The sequence below is a fragment of the Coenobita brevimanus genome, chromosome 99 (assembly GCF_032717465.1).
Source record: "Coenobita brevimanus isolate Jiangsu-jjx chromosome 99, ASM3271746v2, whole genome shotgun sequence".
Lineage (NCBI taxonomy): Eukaryota > Metazoa > Arthropoda > Malacostraca > Decapoda > Coenobitidae > Coenobita > Coenobita brevimanus.
In genome coordinates, this window is record NC_137052.1 from 19,147,369 (window position 1) to 19,168,200 (window position 20,832).

General features: G+C 40.0%; 1 protein-coding gene across 7 annotated transcripts in view; it reads right to left on the bottom strand.

Moving 5' to 3' along the window:
- The window catches only part of PMCA (plasma membrane calcium-transporting ATPase 3), a 485,021-nt gene that overhangs the window by 182,044 nt on the left and 282,145 nt on the right, over positions 1–20,832 (bottom strand). For all 7 annotated transcript variants that reach the window (XR_013899883.1, XM_080283982.1, XM_080283980.1 and 4 more), the window contains exons 6-9: positions 18,937–19,134; positions 4,705–4,937; positions 2,532–2,667; positions 1,976–2,110 (exon numbers count right to left, since the gene is read on the bottom strand). Coding sequence is in view for 6 of the 7 variants with exons in the window: in XM_080283982.1 (XP_080140108.1) it covers positions 1,976–2,110; positions 2,532–2,667; positions 4,705–4,937; positions 18,937–19,134 (702 nt within the window). In the remaining variant the exon portion in view is untranslated. The remainder of the gene's footprint in view (positions 1–1,975; positions 2,111–2,531; positions 2,668–4,704; positions 4,938–18,936; positions 19,135–20,832) is intronic.

The window sequence follows — 20,832 nt, forward strand, 5'->3', positions numbered from 1 at the left end:
TTAAATTCAAGTTTTATGGCTTGCGAGAGAGTAGGGAGGGAGGAGAGGGGCTGGTGTGTTGTTGCCAGTTATGTAATGTTTACTTCGTAGGATATTGCTACCAGCATTATCATAACACCCACAGCTCATTCAATGGAAAAACGTTCTTGTAATGAGTGACTAGCATCCCTTTAAGTCAGGAAGAATATTATTTATAACAATTTTTCCGCTGCAAGTAAACGTGGCGTGATTGGGTGTCTCCATCTGTATTCCTCTGCAGCATTGACATTACCATCGCAGAATCCATAAAAACAGACTATATCTGCATATTCTTCATTGCTGTACGTACGTGGCATGCTGTTTCCTGAGCAAGTGAAGCTGAACCCCGTGAACAGCTGAACACGGAGAACAGTACAGTATTTGAAGTGTTTACCTCGCGCCCTCGCCTGCAAATTTTCCCGTTCAAATGACAGCGGATGCAGGGTTGCCAAATCCTTATTATCAATCTCGTTAGTTTAGTCCTGAAAACTTGTTAGAATGTCGCTAGATAGTAAATACTGCAAAACATCGCTAGAAAATATGATTAAATCTCTAGAATATCACCTAAAAATGGCAGTAATATCCAGAATGTAGCTAGATATCATGTTGCCAGATGTTAAATAGTGCCGCTAGGTAGAAGCAAAAAATAGGTCTAGATGCATAATCGTTACATTGGCAATCCTGTGTCACTGTTCTCATGTCAACATCATATGAAAGCAATGGTGCCACGTTTACTTGCAGCAGAAAAATTATAATGAATAATAATATTACTCTTGACTTAAAGGGATGCTAGTCACTCATTCCAAGAACGTTTTTCCATTGAATGAGCTGTGGGTGTTATGATAATGCTGGTAGCAATATCCTACAAAGTAAATATTACATAACTGGCAACAACACACCAGCCCCTCTCCTCCCTCCCTACTCTCTCGCAAGCCATAAAACTTGAATTTAATCCTCACTTTACAGTCGATTTGTGCAAAAGAATTGCAGGAATGCATGACGATGTTAAAGAATCAATAGACTATGTAAAGTTTCTTCTTAAAACTCACGTGTTCTGATAGGATATGGAATTTTCATGTACAGTACAGTATAAGCTAATAATACTCGTCTACCATCGCCCTGTGAAGTTCTCACCCAGTGGCACATGCCAGCCACGAAACTTTTACATTTAAACAGCCGAATGTTGGGTACTGAACTGGGGTCACAGAGCATATGTAATAGAACAAAATATACTCAAAATTGCATGACAGATCATTGGTGTAAGTTTTTGTCATGCGTCTCATTGCACCCTGTATATATATACAGTATATATTTTTATATATATATATATATATATATATATATATATATATATATATATAATAAGGTGAGCACCTAGTTCTATAGAATGTGTAAAAGAGGTTTTATATATGAGAATAATATTAAAGATTAACAGGGATGAACAGTGATTCATCATCATTTGGCTGCTCCATACACAGGAAAAAATTAATGGACCTGAGCTTCATTGTAAGTAAAATCCTAACAGGCACTTTCCTGCAAAATTCATATACACAGAAGCTACTGAAAAATTTCATACGACTGTACAAGGAATAATTTCAATGCATCATAACAGATGCACGTGACACTACCTGAGTACAATGAAACTCATGCAAACTTTCCCTTAGTACACTTTGAACAGTAAGTGGTAGCCACAGATATTAAAAAAACACAACTCTTTATAAGATTTTGGTTTAAGCTTGTCATTCATGTGTTCACTGCAGGAAATGGCTTGAGAAAAACTTCTCCAAGCCAGGTTGTAAGGAGAGGGAGGGAAGAGCAACTCTCAATGGGCAATGAGGAATAGGGGTGGGTAGGAGGGAGGGGTTCGTGAGCAGCTTGAGGGCAGATTTTGGAAGGTGAGGGCAGGTGGGAAGATGCAAACGCAGTAACTTAGTGAGGCAGTAAAGGATGTTCATACCTTTCTTGCGTTTCTTTGCCTCAACCTCCTCCTCATCAGCGGCAGCACCCAAGAGTGTGAAGATGATGCCCGCCTGGGAGTTGACACCCACCGCCGTCACCACTATCTTCCCACTCCCCTCCATCACATGTGTCCCTACAAAAGTACAGGAAGTCTTCATGTCAACTTTTTTACATTCTTTTTGCTACTAGGTTCTTGGTAAATTAAAGAAAAATTGCCAATTATACTTTTATTCTTACCTATGTTGATAAGTCAATTTTCCCCCAATTTACAGAAACAACCGTGTGTAAAAAGTTGCCATATTTTACGACACATCCCTTATGTATAACAATCTCCCTCCCTTCTGTGCTAGACCAGGAACAAGACTGCTTGCAATTTTAGGACTGTAATGGGCAGGTCCACATCCGTATACTAACATAAAATTATGACAGACCACTTATGGATATATAATGTAGGAAAATGACAACCACCAAATGTATGGGAAAAAAGTAGCACAACATTATCCTAGTGGAAGAAAGATGAGGAAGATACTAACTGAATATGCTTATCAACATACCTGAGAGCACCATTGGATCAATTTCCACCCCTTTTTTAACATGATCTGATTCTCCTGTTAAGGAGGATTCGTCAATCTTCAGGTCATTACTTTGTATCAAAATTCCATCTGTTGGTAGCAGGTCACCATACTTGATCTGAAAGAAAATAAAATCTGATGTTTTATACAGCAACAAATCTATATTACTGGAAACAGACATCAAAATGCCAGCACATGGCCCTCCATTTGATCTTGACAGGCAGTTGGATATACTGTCAAGTCAAAGGGAATATGGCCTTATGCAGTTTGCCACAAGGGTGTAGAAAAAAACTCCAACTTGTGCAGTGTTTTTTATATGTGGATGAATAAGAGATGTAGGTATATAAGAGGCAGGATGCAAAATAATGCTGTTTTTGTGCATGCGGTGTGTTCAGGAGAGCATGATGAGTGAGCGGCATGAAAGGTTTGTTCTTGCTGGAATGTCTTTTCAGTGTGTAGAGCAGCTCTGCTACTTGGGGGATATGTTATGTGCTAGAGATGGGACTGGAGCTAGCTCTGTAGCTTGGGTAAGGAATAGTTGTAGGAAGTTCAGGGAGCTGTTGCCTCTCCTGATACTGAGAGGGCTCTCCCTCCATGGTTCCATGGCATGGAGTCCTTGTATGTGGCAGGTGTTAGAAGTGTATTTTTTTTTTTTTTTTTAATGCAAGAAAGAAGGAGCCAAAGGCCAGGAGCCCACCTGTATGGACAGTAAAAGGAGATATTCACGGGCTCAAACACAAAGAAATGATAATGATTGGATGGATGAATAACTTCCTTGAATGAGACACCAATGAGGGTTAGGACTGCGACTGAAGAGTTGCGAGGAAAGATGGGACTTATATGTATTTGTGCTGTAATAAGCAGGGATAAACTGAGGTGGTCTAGGAATGCTGAAAGGACAGAAGATAGAAACTGACTGCGGAAGGTAGGTGCAAATATGAAGGGTAGGGTTGTGAAAGGCAGATCAAAAAAGACCTGAGATGAAATCATCGAACCTCAGGGATATGGGACTGAATAGGGAGGCTGCCAGAGATACAGCAGTGTGGAGAGCCACTGTAATGTGACCAAAGTCGTTGCATGTTGGAGCCTTTATATATGAATAAGACAAATTATCTACTGGATTTCATCTTTTCATAAGATTCTAAATTGACAAAATATTCAGTAGATACTGTACATTCAATGAATCTTACTAGCCCAGTGAATATCATTAGTTATATACCATCATGTATATGACATCTAGTACTGTTATTAAAACTACAAGGCCTTCATAAACATAACCTAGAGAAGAGATACAAGAAAACCTCATGGGTGTATAAGGTGTTGCCCATGCTGCCCAGCCAAGAACACTTGTTTATCACATCAATATTACCACAGAGTACTTTACATAATACAGACTGGATCTTTTACTGCTTATGGTAATATGATTTTGGTAGCTGAAGGTAGCCATCATCTACTCACTTGATGTAGTGCTGTCTACTTCTTTCCCTTTTCTCATTATATCTTGTGTCTGCCCTCCTCTCTTCCTACTTCTCATTTTCCTTCTTGTCACTTTTTGTTACTCTTCTTTCCATTTCAAGTGTTTCTACACTAAGCAGCAAGCCTAATGGTTCCTGTAACCCAGGAAACCATTAACAGCACTGGGTGGTAACCATATAACCAAATTTACAGTTACCTGCCTGCAGAGTTGGGTCTGCTAAGTTAGACAGACTGGCATAGTACAATTACAACAACAGGGTGGAACAGAGACTACTATGGTGCCCTGTTAATCGGATGGACAGACGCAAATATGCCATCCATCCAGGAACCAAATCTCAATACTTTTCCCTGTGCCCTGTGGCAAAGCATTGTCAGCTGCAAGGGAACATTGCCTCGCTGCTCGGGACAGCCCTGCAGAGGTGGCTGCTTGTCTGCAGTTCTTTGATCTGCTCAGCCAGTCAGACAGGGGTTGATCAACAACAACTATAATATGATTACTTTTCCAAAATAAATATGATACAAATCATCCTTGGGTGACAAACAACACCTAACTGGCTAAGAGAAATGGGGTGCTATACCTCATTACATTGTGACATGATATGGGTGGCACCTTAAAAATACTCCTGGATCCACCTCTGAACCTACTATACTGACGAGAATACAAACCCATGCCACCTACCTGGCAAATGTCCCCAACAACAATGTCCCCCACACCAATTTGCTGGACCTCGCCACTCCTGATAACAGTGAATTTGTGCTCCCCCTCAATGCGGCTCTGGAGGCCCCGGAACTGCTTCTCCTTGGTGTAGTCATTAAAGGCAGTAACCAACACAACCACCACTACTGAGATCAGGATGGCTACACCCTCAATCCACCCATGCTCTTCCTCCTCAACCTCTTCATGGTGACCAGCTGGTGGGGTGGAGGAAGAAAGAGAGAGCAAAGTTCATGAACATGCTCCATGAGTAACTGGATTATGGAGATTTTAGCATTTCATCCCTACTGTGGTTATTGCTGATACTGGATTTTCATCTTACTGCACAAAACACATTAGTATCTTGGATCTTACTCCTACACTGACTGCTGAAGTGCACTTTAAATTGCATGTAAGTGATGATTAAAAAAGAAGCTTTAACTTAAAATACTCAGAATGACAAAATAAGTTTTTTTATGTTAACTAATCATTCATAAGTTATTTGAAATACAATGAAGTACCTATACAGAATTTACAATATGAAGATATATCAATCTGACTTGTCCCCAGCCATAAACATACACAAACTATTAAAGCTGATTATACAGTCAAGTCGCCTATGGCGCATGCTTCTATGGCACGGTTTTCTATGACACGGCAAGGTGCCAGACCCCCCAAAAACAAACTACACGCATAAACTATACCTATGGCGCAGGCGCAGCAAGGTTTGAAATGCGTCTCTTGCCTCGGAACCCCCAACTCTACCCCTTCCACTTAAGTACTATCATCGTCGGAGTCAGGTACGTACAATACAGTCACTACTCGTTATACATTGAACCGGTATATGATAATTCACTACAACTATAACAAAAAAGTTACAACCCAAAATCCAGTTTACGATGAATTTCCCACTATAACGATACTGTCATTGGAAAATTTCATATGACGTGCCAGGCGCATGCAAGGCAACTGTCGCTCATGTCAGGCAAGATGGTGACCCTGGCATGCAGAGCATTGTTTTGGTTCGGTTTCACAGACCCGCCACCCCTTCAAAGCCCTGTCTCTTCCACTCGTTCACGTGTGCCCCCCGGCTATCGTCACCTCTCAGCCAAGCACTGTACTACAATATACATCGTGTAGCACCAGGCCAACATTATGCAAGTGTGATTTTTGTGTTGTTGCAACGATTTACTGTAAGTGAGTAATGCTGCCTGTATTGGTGTGATAGTGTTTGTTTTGGTCTTGGAGATGACTTGGACCGACACAGGAAGTGATTAAGGTGGGCTGTCATTTTTGTTTGACTGATCGCTTGATTGTGTGTGTGTGTGTGTAAAAAGGGGAAAAGTAGGGTGAAAAGGGGGATTTTGGGCGAACGTCCCGAACCAAACTGCATTTTTCCCATCGGTTTAGTTATTTGTATGGAGCAGTCTTCTATGGCACGGGCTCGGTCCAGAACCAATTAGCCGTGCCTTAGGTGACTTGACTGTATTCTAGTGCAATAACTTACATACATTTGCCTTCAATCATACAAAACCATTATGACACTAACACACAGCTCTATGTACATGCACAAACACAAAACAAATATTCTCATTTCATTACGTTCAACTTTTCCTGCTGAATTTATACTGAAAGTTATTCATAAAAGATAGATTGTTATGCAAGTTTATCAACATCCATAAACAGACAAGCAAAGCAATGATCACCCAAAACCAATGGCACAAATGTGTACATCTTATTTCACACTTGTGATATTCACACATTTTTCTTGCAAGTTCACCAACAAAAAATATGGGAAGCATGTTTGAGCTCACTCTTTCCATCAGTGTACCACTTAGGTACATTCTTCTTTGCCACTGCACTGAACTTTTATACTCTTTTATACATTTTTTTGTTTTATTTTTTTGCACCTTCCCTATTGATCATGTCCAAGCACACACTCAATTTTTTATTACTGTTCTAGAACTCACACTGATTTCTGGTTAAATGACAATCTTATTCAAGAAAGGAAGACCCACCATGCCCATGGGGCTAAAAATTCCAACATAACATAAATCTATCTATCTCACTGTTCACATCAACCCCTTCAATGCCTTATCATCTTGCTCCATTATATTCCTGTTATTTAAAAACACTGTTCAGTTATAGGTGCTGGAGAGGGATACATTCACCAGGTAGTATTGGCATAAATGGATGCTGCTTATCTGTGCAAAGTCCCTCCATTCTCTCCCTGTCCCCCAAAAGGGAGATGGTAAACCACAGAAGGACAACATCAGCCTGCAGTTCCCCAGGTTCACATACAAATGAGCCACAAGAAACAGCAACAACAACATCAAGCTTGTGAAATACCACTTATGGATTACTGAAGCCTAAATATGACCCTATTATTTAGAAAAATCTCTCCTAGATTGAGTACATGTGGATGTGTGTAGCATGACTAAAATAGAGTATAAGGTATGTTACTGGACTAAAGGGATTACAACTTATTCTCAACTTAGTTTTCTTACACTTCTATCTATCTATTGCTAGACGCCTCAATCCTGTTTAGGGTGGCCACAAACAAATCGCCTCCAAGTCACCCTGTCCCCCGCCATTTCACTGCCCTGCTCCCAACTCACACCCCCCTCTCTCATATACCTCTCCACCCCATCCCTCCATCTCATCCTCGGCCTCCCCTTCCCTCTTCCCCCCTCCACCTCATTCACATACACTCTCTTCGTCAGTCTTTCACCCTCCATCCTCTCCACATGGCCAAACCACCTCAGTGTGTTCCTCATAACGCTTCCTATCAAATCCACATCCACACCACAACGCTCCTTTATATCCTCATTCGTCAGCCTGTCTCTCCATGTGACTCCACAGGCTCCTCTTAAATAACTCATTTCCACGGCTCTCACTCTTGACTTGTGTCCTTCCAACAACGTCCAAGCTTCACTTCCATACGTTAGAGTTGGTATCACAATACTGTCATGTAGTAACTTTTTCACTTCCATGCTCACTTCCCTGTTTCTTATCACTGCTTTCAAAGAACCAGCAACCCTGCTGTACCCTTTCAAGCACTTCACCCTCCAAACCTCCATCCTTACTCATCACACTACCCAAGTACTTAAACGTACTCACATTTTCCAATTCCTCACCATCCAAGCTTGCTGTACATTTACTGACTTCACCTCTCTCAAAGACCATCACTTTACTCTTCCCTACATTCACCTTTAGATTCCGTTTCTTACACACTCTCCCAAACTCATCCACCAAGCCTTGCAGCTCCCCTTCGTCTTCACTCAGCAACACAGTATCATCTGCAAACAACAGTACAGGGAGTTTCCAAACACTATCCTCTCTCACCAGGGCCACTCCAACATCCACTACCCTACCTTGTACCTCTTTTATTACCCCATCCATGTACAGATTGAACAACCATGGAGACATGACACATCCCTGTTTCAACCCAACTTTCAAAGAGAAAAATTCACTTAGTTCACCATCCACACGCACTGCAGCCCTAGCACCATCGTACATATCTTCACAGCATTCAACAACTTTCCATCTACTCCATATATTCTTAACACTTTCCACCATCCTTGTCTATCCACCCTGTCATATGCTTTCTTCAAATCCATGAAAGCCGCATACAACTTCTTTCCCTTCTCTAGAAACTTTTCCACGAAAGATCTAACAATGAATATCTGATCTACACAACCTCTTCCCTTCCTAAAGCCTCCCTGTTCTTCTCCAACTAATTTCTCTGTTCTTTCTCTAACTCTGTCAATAAGTATCCTACAATACACTTTTCCTATTATACTAAGAAGACAAATGCCCCTATGATTACCACACACTTCTTATTCCCCTTTTCGTTTGTACAAGGGAATAATTATACCTGACTTCCAATCCTCCGGGACTCTACCTTCCTCCCAGGCCAATCTGCACATCTTCCACATCCATTCTACTACTATCTCTCCCTCTTGCTTCAGCATTTCACCACACACTCCATCAATTCCTGGGGCTTTCCCCGATTTAACTTTCTTCATTGCTTCCACAACTTCTATCCTACTGATTTCTTCCTGTCTTCTCACCTCCCTCCTTCTCCCAGCCATTCCCCAGCCACTTATACTCGCATTACTTCCATCCTGTATGTTCAACAATTCCTTAATGTGCTCATCTGCTCACTTCTTCTCCATTCTCCACTAGTAATCTACCATTTTTATCTTTCACTCCCCTGCTAACTTCACTTCCACCCTGTCTTACTCTTTTCACCTCTTTCCAGAACATTTTCTTACAGTCCCTCCACTTTACACTCAAATTCCTTCCAAATTCCTCATCCACTCTCTTCTTACTAATCTTTTCATCTCTCTCTTTCTTTCTACATATAACTCTCTCTTCCGCCTCTCAACTTCTTCCACACCCCTATTTCTCATCCACTCATTGTATGCTTTCTTCTTTTGTGCCACAGCCTGTCTCACCTCTTCAGTCCACCACGCTGTTCCTTGCATCCCCCTCCGTCTTCTCTTACTTCCACACACCACATCACATGCTGCGCATGTTTCTTCTGTAAATATCCTACACACATCTTCCACGTCCCCCATCTGCTCCAATTCATATTTGCCCAATCGTTCCTCCACTTCTCTCTTATACTCTGCCTCTTTCTCATCCTCTTGTAACCTTTCCACTCTCCTTCCTCTCGTCTTTCCCTTCTTCTATTCCTCTATCTTACTTGAATCCTAATTCTGGCCACCACCAAGTAGTGGTCAGAAAGTCCACTCCCCCAACCTCTATAAGCTCTTGCATCCATTACACATCTTCGCATCCTTTCATCCACACACACATAATCAATCACTGCCTTCCTTTCATTCAGTTCACCACCCACCCTTCTCATCACTCACCATGTATACCTGTGGATCATTTTATGCCTGAAGAGAGTATTGGCTATCACCAACCCCCTCCCAGCACAAATGTCCACTAACGCACTCCCATTCTCATCTATCTCAGCAGGCACACCCCACTCACCAACTATTCCATCCACCTTTACATTCCCAACTTTACCATTCATATCACCGATCAAAAACACTCTCTCATTCCTTCCAAACTTTTCCATACACACTTCTACATTTGTCCAGAACTCTTCTCTCACTCTTCTAGCATAATCTTGCGTTGGCGCATACACACACACAATCACCCACATTTGTATTCCAACTTTCAACTTTACCCACACAATCCTTGACCCAACTGATCCATACCATCTTATGCTCTTCTTCCATCTTTTACTCACATCTATACATACTCCTTCCTTTGCCCTCTCATTCTCACCTACTCCTGCACATATACCCCATCCATACTCCCATTCTCTCACACTTTCTCCTCTCCATTTTGTTTCAGTTATTCCACATACATCCACTTTCGCACCCTCAATTACAACTTGTATTTCGTAACACTCACAATCCACTACTCCTACAACCAGCTTCCTACTTCATCACCTGAAGCATTGCAAGATAGAAATTATAAGACATTACTGACTCTTACAACTTAAGGGTGTCTTTTACTCTGAGAGCACAATACCATTTTGGTCAGGTTGGGAGAGTCCCTTAGGGCCGAGGACATTAAGTTCTCAAATCACCACCATAAAGTCCTCATTGTTAGTTGCCCCCCCCCCTTTTTTTTTTTGGGGGGGGGGGGGGGGGGGGCAATTAGGTCCACAGTAACTGACAAAAAGACACTTATAAGAGTCCCACTACCTATGATGCTGACTAACTAATTTCCTGCAACTTACACTGCTAGTTACAAAGAAAAAAAAAAAAAATGATATACTGGAACACATTCCCAACACATAATGAGGATTTACTGCACTTGGTAGTCTTCAAAACCAATGACATTCTCCACTCAACACCACTCCCTCTTAACACCTTCATTTCAATTACACAGTCTTTTTCTTCTTGTTATCTCCTGACAATTAAATTTGGCTTGTATGAGACTTTTTGAACAGCAGGATATACACGAAGCCTTTCCTGATCCTCCCACTACAATACAAGACATCTCTTCCAAGCTGAAGGTAGCAATACTACAGTATAATAAATCAGTACATAAAACACTTCACTGTGTCACTCTCCAGTCATACAAAACTTTTCACCACCATCACTTTCAACTGATGCACATTTATCCACTTGTACTTAACACTTTCATGGCTGGGACAACTCTAGTATTTATTCCATGCAAAGTCAGACTACTATACTCAGATAAGAGGGAGACACAGACATCTGAAAGTGTTGGTACTGTCATCATTAATCCCTCTGATGGTCAGAAGAGCTCTAATTTTCTAATCTAGCTAAAGTCAGACGATTTTATTCAGTTGAGAGTCACTGGGGTCTGAAAGTGGTAACTGTCTGGAATTAGACTCCTCTTGCATTACTAAATATTTTACACAGCTACATTATTAAGGCAACAACTAATGTTTACAGGAGGCATGGTCAAACTAACTGATTATTACATTACAGGGACTGTACTTGGTCTAATATCTACGATATGAGGTTGGTATGAGTTCACAATACCAGATGTGAATGGTATATAATCACATGGACTTTTTTTAATGGAAAAGTTAGACTGGGCAATGGATGTTTTAAGTTTTCAAAAACGGCATACAGGAGTAATTAATGCATTATTCTTAAGCTGTGTATGGTAATACTGTATTTACTGTAAAAGTACTAAAGCAAAATAATGATTATGTACAGTGTGTCTGGTATCATGAAAATCAAAATAGCTGATAATGTCAAAGAAAGATGACATTTACCCAGAATACCATAAATACTGGCACATAATGATGGCTGAGACATTACACTCATTTCAGTTTCATCTGTCTACACTTCTCAAAGTATAAAAAAGAGACACTTTTGCATATCAATCAATTTGTTTAAACTGATGTACCATGTATGTAAAGCATATAAAATCAATATTTCAACCCATTTCTACAAGAAAGAAAACTAAAACCTATTCAATCCCATGACACATTTTTCAATTAACTCTTGCTATCTCCAGACAATTTTATTCAACCTGGGAGACCTCTTGAACTGAAGGGGTTACTGAAGGCAATATATATTTCCTCCATTTCTAAATGTCTCTCATAAGCTTAATACAATTGTCTTGGGGTAGTAACAACAATACAAAAAATGCATCATTGGATTGTAAGGCTAAACAAGTAATTACTAGGAACTTCATAATCAGTCATTAGCCCATATTGTGCCATATACCATCAGGTACACATCAATCTAACATAAAAAGCAAAAGCAGCACTAAAAGGTCAGTCCATGGTGACATCAAGTATCACTATCAGAATACATTCATGTCATGAGCCAACAAATGTACAGGCTGTACTGGGATTTTACAGCTAGAGGGCCATTATTCAATTCCCTCAATTGCCATTTAGAGGCAACATTATAACAACACCTGAAAAACTGCGTCACATCACAAAATAATAATTGATTACTTTACTGTAATACTTAATCAAAATCTGGCTTATTCTCACACATGAAAATGAATGTACAATACTTTCAAAACAAACTCTTGGTGCCACAACGACAGTCAGTTAGGGAATAATCAGAGGAACCTACAATTCAGTTTTTAACTTTAGCTCACCACTTTTTAAAAGTTTACAGTTTCTGAGATATGTGATTTATGATACTGGACAGGAAGATCTGGCAAAGCAATGGAAGCAAATGTAATGGAGAATGTACTGTAATACACCATAGCTAATTTCAATGTACCATTACTTCATGACTTCTCCCTGCCAAGAGCTGCTATGGTATGATATGGCAACTTAAAATAATACTGAAATAAAAATGTGATTAAAAAAAAAAAAAAAAAAAAAAAAAAGGAGGTGCAGCTTGAAACAATGATTTCATTTATGAAAACATTGAAAAGGAACATGCTAACCTGCAAGGCACATTCTGCATTTTAGAACTGATAAAAGGGTATTACAGGCTGCCTTTGGTTTTGTGGGTAACCATTCTTCCATCTCTTATGAAACTGGATCAACTAAGAGCTGGGGTCATATTCTTGTGAGCTTAGTAGTTCCTCTAGCATCTCTTCCCTACCATTTTACTACTGCAGATACCACACTACTATTCTCCTACTGATATATGTTAATAATCTATGTCCATACTGCAAAGACATATACAAAGGAATATTAAGGCACTGCTTGCTAAATAAACTGGTAAGGAAGAGGTACCACAAAGTCTTCTATGCTGACGAGAGTATCGGGCTTGGTGTACAAGTTTTCAAAGAGCATCCAGAGTCTTCCTGTGCCTTCAAAGGTACACATATCCAGGTATGGGGGAAAGGGAAGCTACAATTTAATACCCAAAGAGAAGTTTTGCAAAGAAAGTGATACTGTTGCTAGATTACTATGGTGTTGCATTCTTTATTGTGCCATGTTTCCTATTTACCTTCTTCCGCTCCCTCTAAAGGCCATTGGTCATGAAAGTAGAATGGCAAATAACAAATGAACACAAACTTAGGAATATCGATATAACTGCAATAAAACTGAGAAATATTGTATCAGACATATTTCATTCATGACATTTTGTTTTGCTATCAAAATCAACAAACAGTAAGAAAAATATAAAACGGTGACTCACCTTCAGGGTCTGAGGAGCAGAATGTGCATGCATGAAAAGATACAATGCTTATGTTAACAAATGTTATTAAATGCCAACAAGGTTTATTTACATCACCATCATCATCACCCTTATTCTATCTCCCATTTCTAAATGAAGAGAGCAAAACTGTTTAGATTATAATGGTGATGAGGATGATAATAGATGAAACACAGGTGAAAGGGAGTGAGGCTGGTGTGTACGCAGAAATACAGGAGATGAAAAAAAAAAAAAATGCTTGGGTTACAATGGAATTAGAACTACAAGTATGGGTGTATGTACTGTATATCCATATGGACTGATGATAGGGCAGTGGGAAAGGAAAAAATAAAGTGGACAGATAAAAAGATATAAGCTTGGACTGGTGTAACCAAAATGAGTGGGGGATTTTGATGGGTAATCTGAATGCATAACCTAATAATAATAATAATCATCATCATCATAATCATAATAATCATAATCATAATAATAATATCAGGGATGAGTGAGGTTGGTCACTCTCATCTTAAATGTCAGGACCAACTGCCTAGTCCCGGGCTCCTACGCTCCTCATGGGGCAACGTAGGATTGGATGATGGATGGATGGATAATAATAATAATAATAATAATAATAACAACAACAATAATCATCTTATCATCATCCAATCCTACACTGCCCATGAGGAGCGTAGAAGCCAGGCCTAGGCAAGTTGGTCCTGACATTTAGAATGAGAGTGACCAGCCTCACTCATCCCTGAGTGGCATTATGTGAGCAATAAACCTCAACCACCCCTTGGATATAAACCTACACAGGTTCAACCCAGCTGGAGTGCCTTAATTACCCACTAAACCACCAGGCACCTTAGTTTGGTTATACAGTTACCACCCAGCATAGTAAATGGTTTCCTGGTGTACAAGAAACCAATTGGCCTGTCATTCAGGCTTGTCACTCAGTGTACAGTCACCCAAAAAAAGAAGAGGAATGAAAGAAGAAAAGACAGTCAGAAGAGGAGAAAGGAAACATGGAAGGAAGGGAGGAAACGAGTCACCCGAGAGCAGCACTACGTCGAGTGAGTGGATGGTGAGTGCCTCCACCTACCTCATACTAATAACAATAATAATAAGAATAATAACAGTAATAGTAAAAACCAGTAAGTGGGAATATCTGAAAATGAAAAACAATGGAGTGATCTATCTATACATCAACCGTAAATTCTCGTTTTTCGCGGATTGGACGTTCCGCCAAAACCCTGCGAAACGTGAAACGTCGAATTGTGAAGTTAAGAATCAATGGGAAAAATAGAGGAGCGTTCCGGTGGGACATGTACCTAGCCTATCAGAAAGTAATATAACACCAAACAGGCCCTATCCAAAATTAAATGAAGAGTGTTTACTAGTGTTAAAACAGCATAACACAATAAAATTGTACCTGAAAAGACATTAAAACTGTTATAAAGAGCAGCAATACCAAAAATCCTTACCAGAAATAAAGTGAAGACTGGCTTGACTGGCAAGTGAAGGTGTGTTGAGAGTGGATGGGATAGTTCCCAATGTCACTAACCAAGAAAAGGCTGCCACTTTTCACCAGATTATTTAATTTTCAACATCAAAGTAGGTCAACTAAAGCCCGGTCATTTTATGTGCCCTCTTTGTCACTAAAAGGAAGGGAGAAATTATAACAACATTATTTTACTCACTGCTACGAGAAGAGAAGCTGTAATATACAGTAGTCAAACCGAATAAAAAATTGGAGGCCTGAGTCAACCATCTCTGTATTGGGACAGTTATTATTCTTTCCTTCCTTAAATATCGATAAGCTTTATTTTACATCCACTTCAGGTATTTGTCCATCAAAACAAAAATAAATAGTGTTATGAGAAACATGTAACGATTCTTTGTTAAGAAATAGTAGCACAACACGGATGAAGATCGTACGTTACGATAGCAAACAATAACAAACTCATGTGTGTCTACTGCCCAGCTGGACCTGCTGTGTATTCACGACACAGCTGAAGATCGTATATTACGATCTTAAACAATAACAAACTCACATGTGTCTACTGCCCTGCTGGACCTGCTGTGTAAAGATCATGGAAAACTGTTGCATAGAAGAATGGACAGTGCCTAGACTGAGCATAGGTACGCATCGTCTGCTGAGTGTTGGCTCCCGGCTGGGAGCATCAAATTATAGGGAAATTCGCAAATTGTGAGACAACTCAAACTTTTTTCTTGCACAAAAAACGAGGCATCGAAGTAAAATGCATCCAAACATGAGGTATTACTGTATATACCTAGGCTGTTTTCCCCCAAGGAAAGAGAGGTAGCCAAGAAAGGACGACAGACTCCCAATTTACTCATCCACTCAAACACATTCATTCGCATCTTAGCCCCAAAGGGAAGAAGGGACAGATCCTCACTGCACCATACCACACAACAGTCAACTGTGCAGTGCAATCAGTGACATCCACAGCAGGGTCCGACAGCAGAGCTGGTTTACCCCTGCCACAACATAATGGACCCATCCCCCTACAAACACCTGACATGATCAGCTGATCAGATAAAATGCGGAAGAATATCCCCTCAGGGCTGAGTCATCATTTATTCATTCACAATTTCTCTCCATTCATTTCTATCATGCACAGCCACCCTTCCTTGCTCAACAGACACCCCACTCGAATCCAATGCTCTCTTCAATTTTTTGGTCATTTTTTGTTCCTTCCTTCCTCTTCTGTCTTTACTTCCTTCACTCTTTCCTCTTTCTTCTGCCTATGGGTGACTTTACATTCTCTCCTCCATCTTTCTTTCCTTCATTCTTTCCTCTTCTTCTGCCTATGGGTGACTTTACACTGAGTGACAAGCCAAATAGTTTCCTGTACACTAGGAAACCATTTACTACATTGAGTGGCAATCATATAACCTAATAAATAACCTAATAATGGTGCCTGGTGGTTTGGTGGGCAATTAAGGCACTCCAATTGGACTGAGCCTGTGCAGGTTTCTATCCAAGGGGTTGTAGGGGTTTACTGCTCACGTAATGCCACTCAGGGATGAGTGAACCTGGTAACTCTCATCTTGAATATCAGGACCAACTTGCCTAGCCTTGGGCTCCCACGCTCCTCAAAGGGCAACACATGATTAGATGATGATGATGTTGATGATGTGTTTTATAAACTGACAGCTGGATCATGAAAGAGCTGTGGGTGAAGTAAGAGCCAGAAACAAAGTAAGAAAACATGCACAAGTGGAAGAACTATCAAACATTGCGCCCAGTGAAATCGGCCACACCACACAATCATTCACACATAATTCATTGTAAATACTTTTGCAAGACCTTAATAAAATATACTACGTTTAAGTATGGAGCAAACCATGATGCAAGATCTGATAATACATGCAAGGAGATGTTAGTCTTAAATATTGAAGGGTTCACAAATGTATTAGTACACTCAAAGCTAAATAAATCAATATGCACAGAACCAAGAACTGCATTGCTATTTCAATTTCATGGATTTTTGAATGGGTATAATATATTTCAACATGTTTAAGGATATTAACATGCTTCTACCCCTCCACCCATTACAGCTTGCTAAGCCTTGCAGCTACTCAACGGTACAGCAATTTTCTCCACTCCAAGTCAGCATTCTTCCAATGTACATTAAAAAAGCCCTGTCACTCCTCCTGTTTCTATTTCCATGGACCTAAGCAAATATCCTATTGAATCTACAGCAACTGACAATGATGACTTTATTTGGCCAGTGTTATATACTTGGAATTCACCAAAATAATTTTGAAAGCCTATGAAGCAGTGTGGCTTTGCTGCCAACAGTAGATTCTTATACTATTGAACCAACACTGCAGCTATTTCAACATATAAAACCATTGGGATTATTGAACGTTTCAGATGTCTAAATTTTATATTTAACTTTGACTGTACCAACAGTGAATGTTATTAGTACCAGTGCACACAGAGAAGTAAAAATCTTAATGTCTTCTTTTCCTCTGCCAACTCTGGGAGATCTGAAAAACCAGGTGGATCAAAACTAAGCTGGAGAATAATTAACCCCTTCAATATGGCGATGACTTCTTTCAGTGTCTTCTTAAAACTGCAAGTGAATTTATTCAAATGAGGAAGAAATATCATACTAACTGGTTCAGAGCAGACCATATCTAAGCCCTCCAGCTGAGTCTCTCTCTTTCACTGAACAAAATCATCTGAAGGCAGTAAGAATAAAATAAAGAATGTCATCAGAGTGAAGTGGTTAACTTTTTGGTTTGAGGGATGTTGTATTTATTGTGACTTTACTATAGTCAGCTCCTTTACTTTACTTCACATTAAAAAAATTCTGAGTCACATTATTTTCAAGCAAACCAACCAAATCATCTGATCATTCTAGAGCCATTGCCAATCCCTATCCTATATTATTAAACATGCTACTATATTGTCCTTCTGAACCACTGCCAATATCCATCCTCAACTGCTGCCAAGACTAATCAAAATCCCTTCAATACTCATCCCAAATAATTTCAAAACTCATTCTAAACTTTTATGATATTATCCTAAACCTTCATAATGTTATACATGGTCATTTTAATACTCCTGCTAAACCTTTATAAATGTATCCTTAGCCCATATTCATTAGTTCTAAAACTTTATAAATTCATACTACATTATATTCTATACCGTCTTCAATTATTACCAATGCAGTATTCATCCTAAACATTTATAAACAGATCAAACACTGTATTCAATATTTATTCTAAACCTTTATCAATACTCATTCTAAACCTTTACAATGCATCTTAAACTATTCTTAGTATTCATTCTAAGCCTTTCAATCATCAACATCATCATCATCATCCAGAACTCCTTTCCCACCCTAGGGCAGGGTGAGGAGTAGCAATGTCCCTATAACCCAAATTTGCCCAATCCAATGGGCCACGCTTCCATTCACTCGTCTTTCAAGCCTCCGGAATCCTGGCTCTATCTGATACGCCAAAAACATTCACCACGTTCTGTAACTTCACATATATGTATCCGATTGAGTCAATCTGGATGCTGACACATTGAAAAGGGGTGCCAAAATCCCTGATCATGCACTTCTCCTCACAACATTCATCCAGCCAGCTCGATCTCTTGTCAGTTCCCTAGCCTAACCGACTTCCAAACCTCTCTTCCTCACACACTCATCCACCATATCTCTCCACCTTCTCCTTGGCCTACCTCGCCTCCTCCCTCCTTCAAATTCGCTCAGATATACCTTTGTCACCACTCTATTGTTATCTATTCTCTCCACATGACCATACCATCTCAGTTCACTCTCTTCAATTCTGGTGTCCACCATCTTCCTCACTCCACATCTTTCATGAATCATATTATTTCATATCCTATCCTATCCACCCTCTGTACTCCACATTCCAAACCATATTCAATATTCATCCTTAACCTTTATCACCTCATCCTAAATCTCTATAATGTTATCCTACACATTTATCAAAACTCATCCTAAGATATCATCATTACTCATCCTAAACCTTTATAAACATATTGTAACCAGAATCCTATTCAATTCTCATGCCAATGCTGCTCTAGAATACAGACCTCCATCACTCTTCGCTGGAGGTTTGTACAATAAGAGTCCGAGGGAGACGAGAGCGGCCACCTGGAGAATGATGAGGGTCACATCCTGCAGGGCCTCCCACACCAGCATCAGAAAGGTCTTGGGAGGCTTCGGGGGAATCACATTGGAGCCAAACGTCTGACGTCTGTGCTCCAAATCATGTGGATTCCCACTCAACCCTGCACAGTATTTAAAATTAGTCAGAATAAATTCTGTAAATTCTTTCAAACCAGCCAGAATACACTCTAAATTCAAGAACATTAACTGTGTATTGGGAGGCTTCAGGCAAATCACACTGGAGCCAAATGTCTAACATCTGTGCCCCTAGTAATGCTGATTCTCACCCAAAACAGAACGTTTAAAACCAGTCATAATACATGTGAATACATGTGAGTGTTGCGAAGAGTAAAGTTGTGGTCTTCAAGAGAAACAGTCACTGAATGTACAGTGAGACTGGATGGTGAGGAAATAGAAAATGTAAGTCCATTTAAGTACCTGAGTAGTGTGATGAGTTAGGATGGGAGTTTGGAGGATGAAGTGCTTGAAGCAGGGAAGAGAAGTTGCTGGTTCAGTGAATGCAGTGATAAGAAATAGGGAAGTGAGCATGGAAGTAAAAAAGTCACTGCATGACAGTATTGTGATCCCCATTCTAACCTATCGAAGCTAAGCTTGGACCCTGTTGGAAGGATGACACAAATCAAGAGTGAGAGCAGCAGAAATGAGTTATCTGTATTTGAGAGGAGCATGTGGAGTTACTAGAGAGCCAGACTGATGAATGAGGAAGTGAAGGACCATTGTGGTGTGGATGAGGATGTGATAGAACGTGTTAGGAGATACAGACTGAGGTGGTTTGACCATGTGGAGAGAATGGACAGTGAGAGACTAACTAGGAGAATGTATGAGTGAGATGGAGGTGGGAGGGGGGGAGGGAGGAGAGGGAGGGGGAGACCAAGGATGAGATGGAGGGATGGAGTAGAGAGGTGTATAACGAAAGGGCGTGTAAATTAGAGGGAGGGCAATGAAATGGCAAGAGATAGGGTAACATGGAGGCAATTCATTTGTGGTCACCCCTTTCGAGATTAAGGTGTCTGGCTATAGACAGACAGACAGACAGACAGACAGACAGACAGATAGATAGATAGACAGATAGATAAATAGATAGACAGCTATGCAGATAAACAGATAGACAGACACAGTCCAGTAGAACCTATGAAATCCACAATGCTAGGATCCAAAGGCTCTACAAAAAACTACAAATGATGGAATGCATAATTATAATCAAAATGAGAAAACCATGTAATACTGTACTGTAATTAGCATACAGTGCCATTAACAGAAAGTATTGTACATTGCATACAGTGTTAACTAACAGTAAATACCTGTACAAAAAAATAACCAGTATGAATTTTTTAAATCTGCTCTAATGTATTTAAAAAAAAAAAAAAAAAAAAAAAAAAAAAAAAAAAAAACTGCACAGACAAGTGACATCAGCACCCCATGATCATGTGAAAAAGTATTTCAGCCAGAGGAATTGTCAAAAATTGGAATTTCAGATTTGACAGTTTGTAGTGTACACTCTAGGACACAGTAGTGTAATATAGGTAGTAGGTGAAGGGGTCATCATCATACTGCCTTCTCCCATTGCTACTTCATTTATGCAACCTCCACAACATGCAAAGATAACACAGGTCTCTGTCATACCTTTTCCCTCAATACCCTACAGCTACAAATCAATTTGAAGCCTCTGACATCATTGCCAAGCTATGCTGTATATCAGAGTTCCTCAATTACTTTCTACGAAGGTCCAGTCATACTATCATCCGATGCGGCAGAGGTCCAGATGTAAAATATTGTATTTAATAGGATACTTATTGACA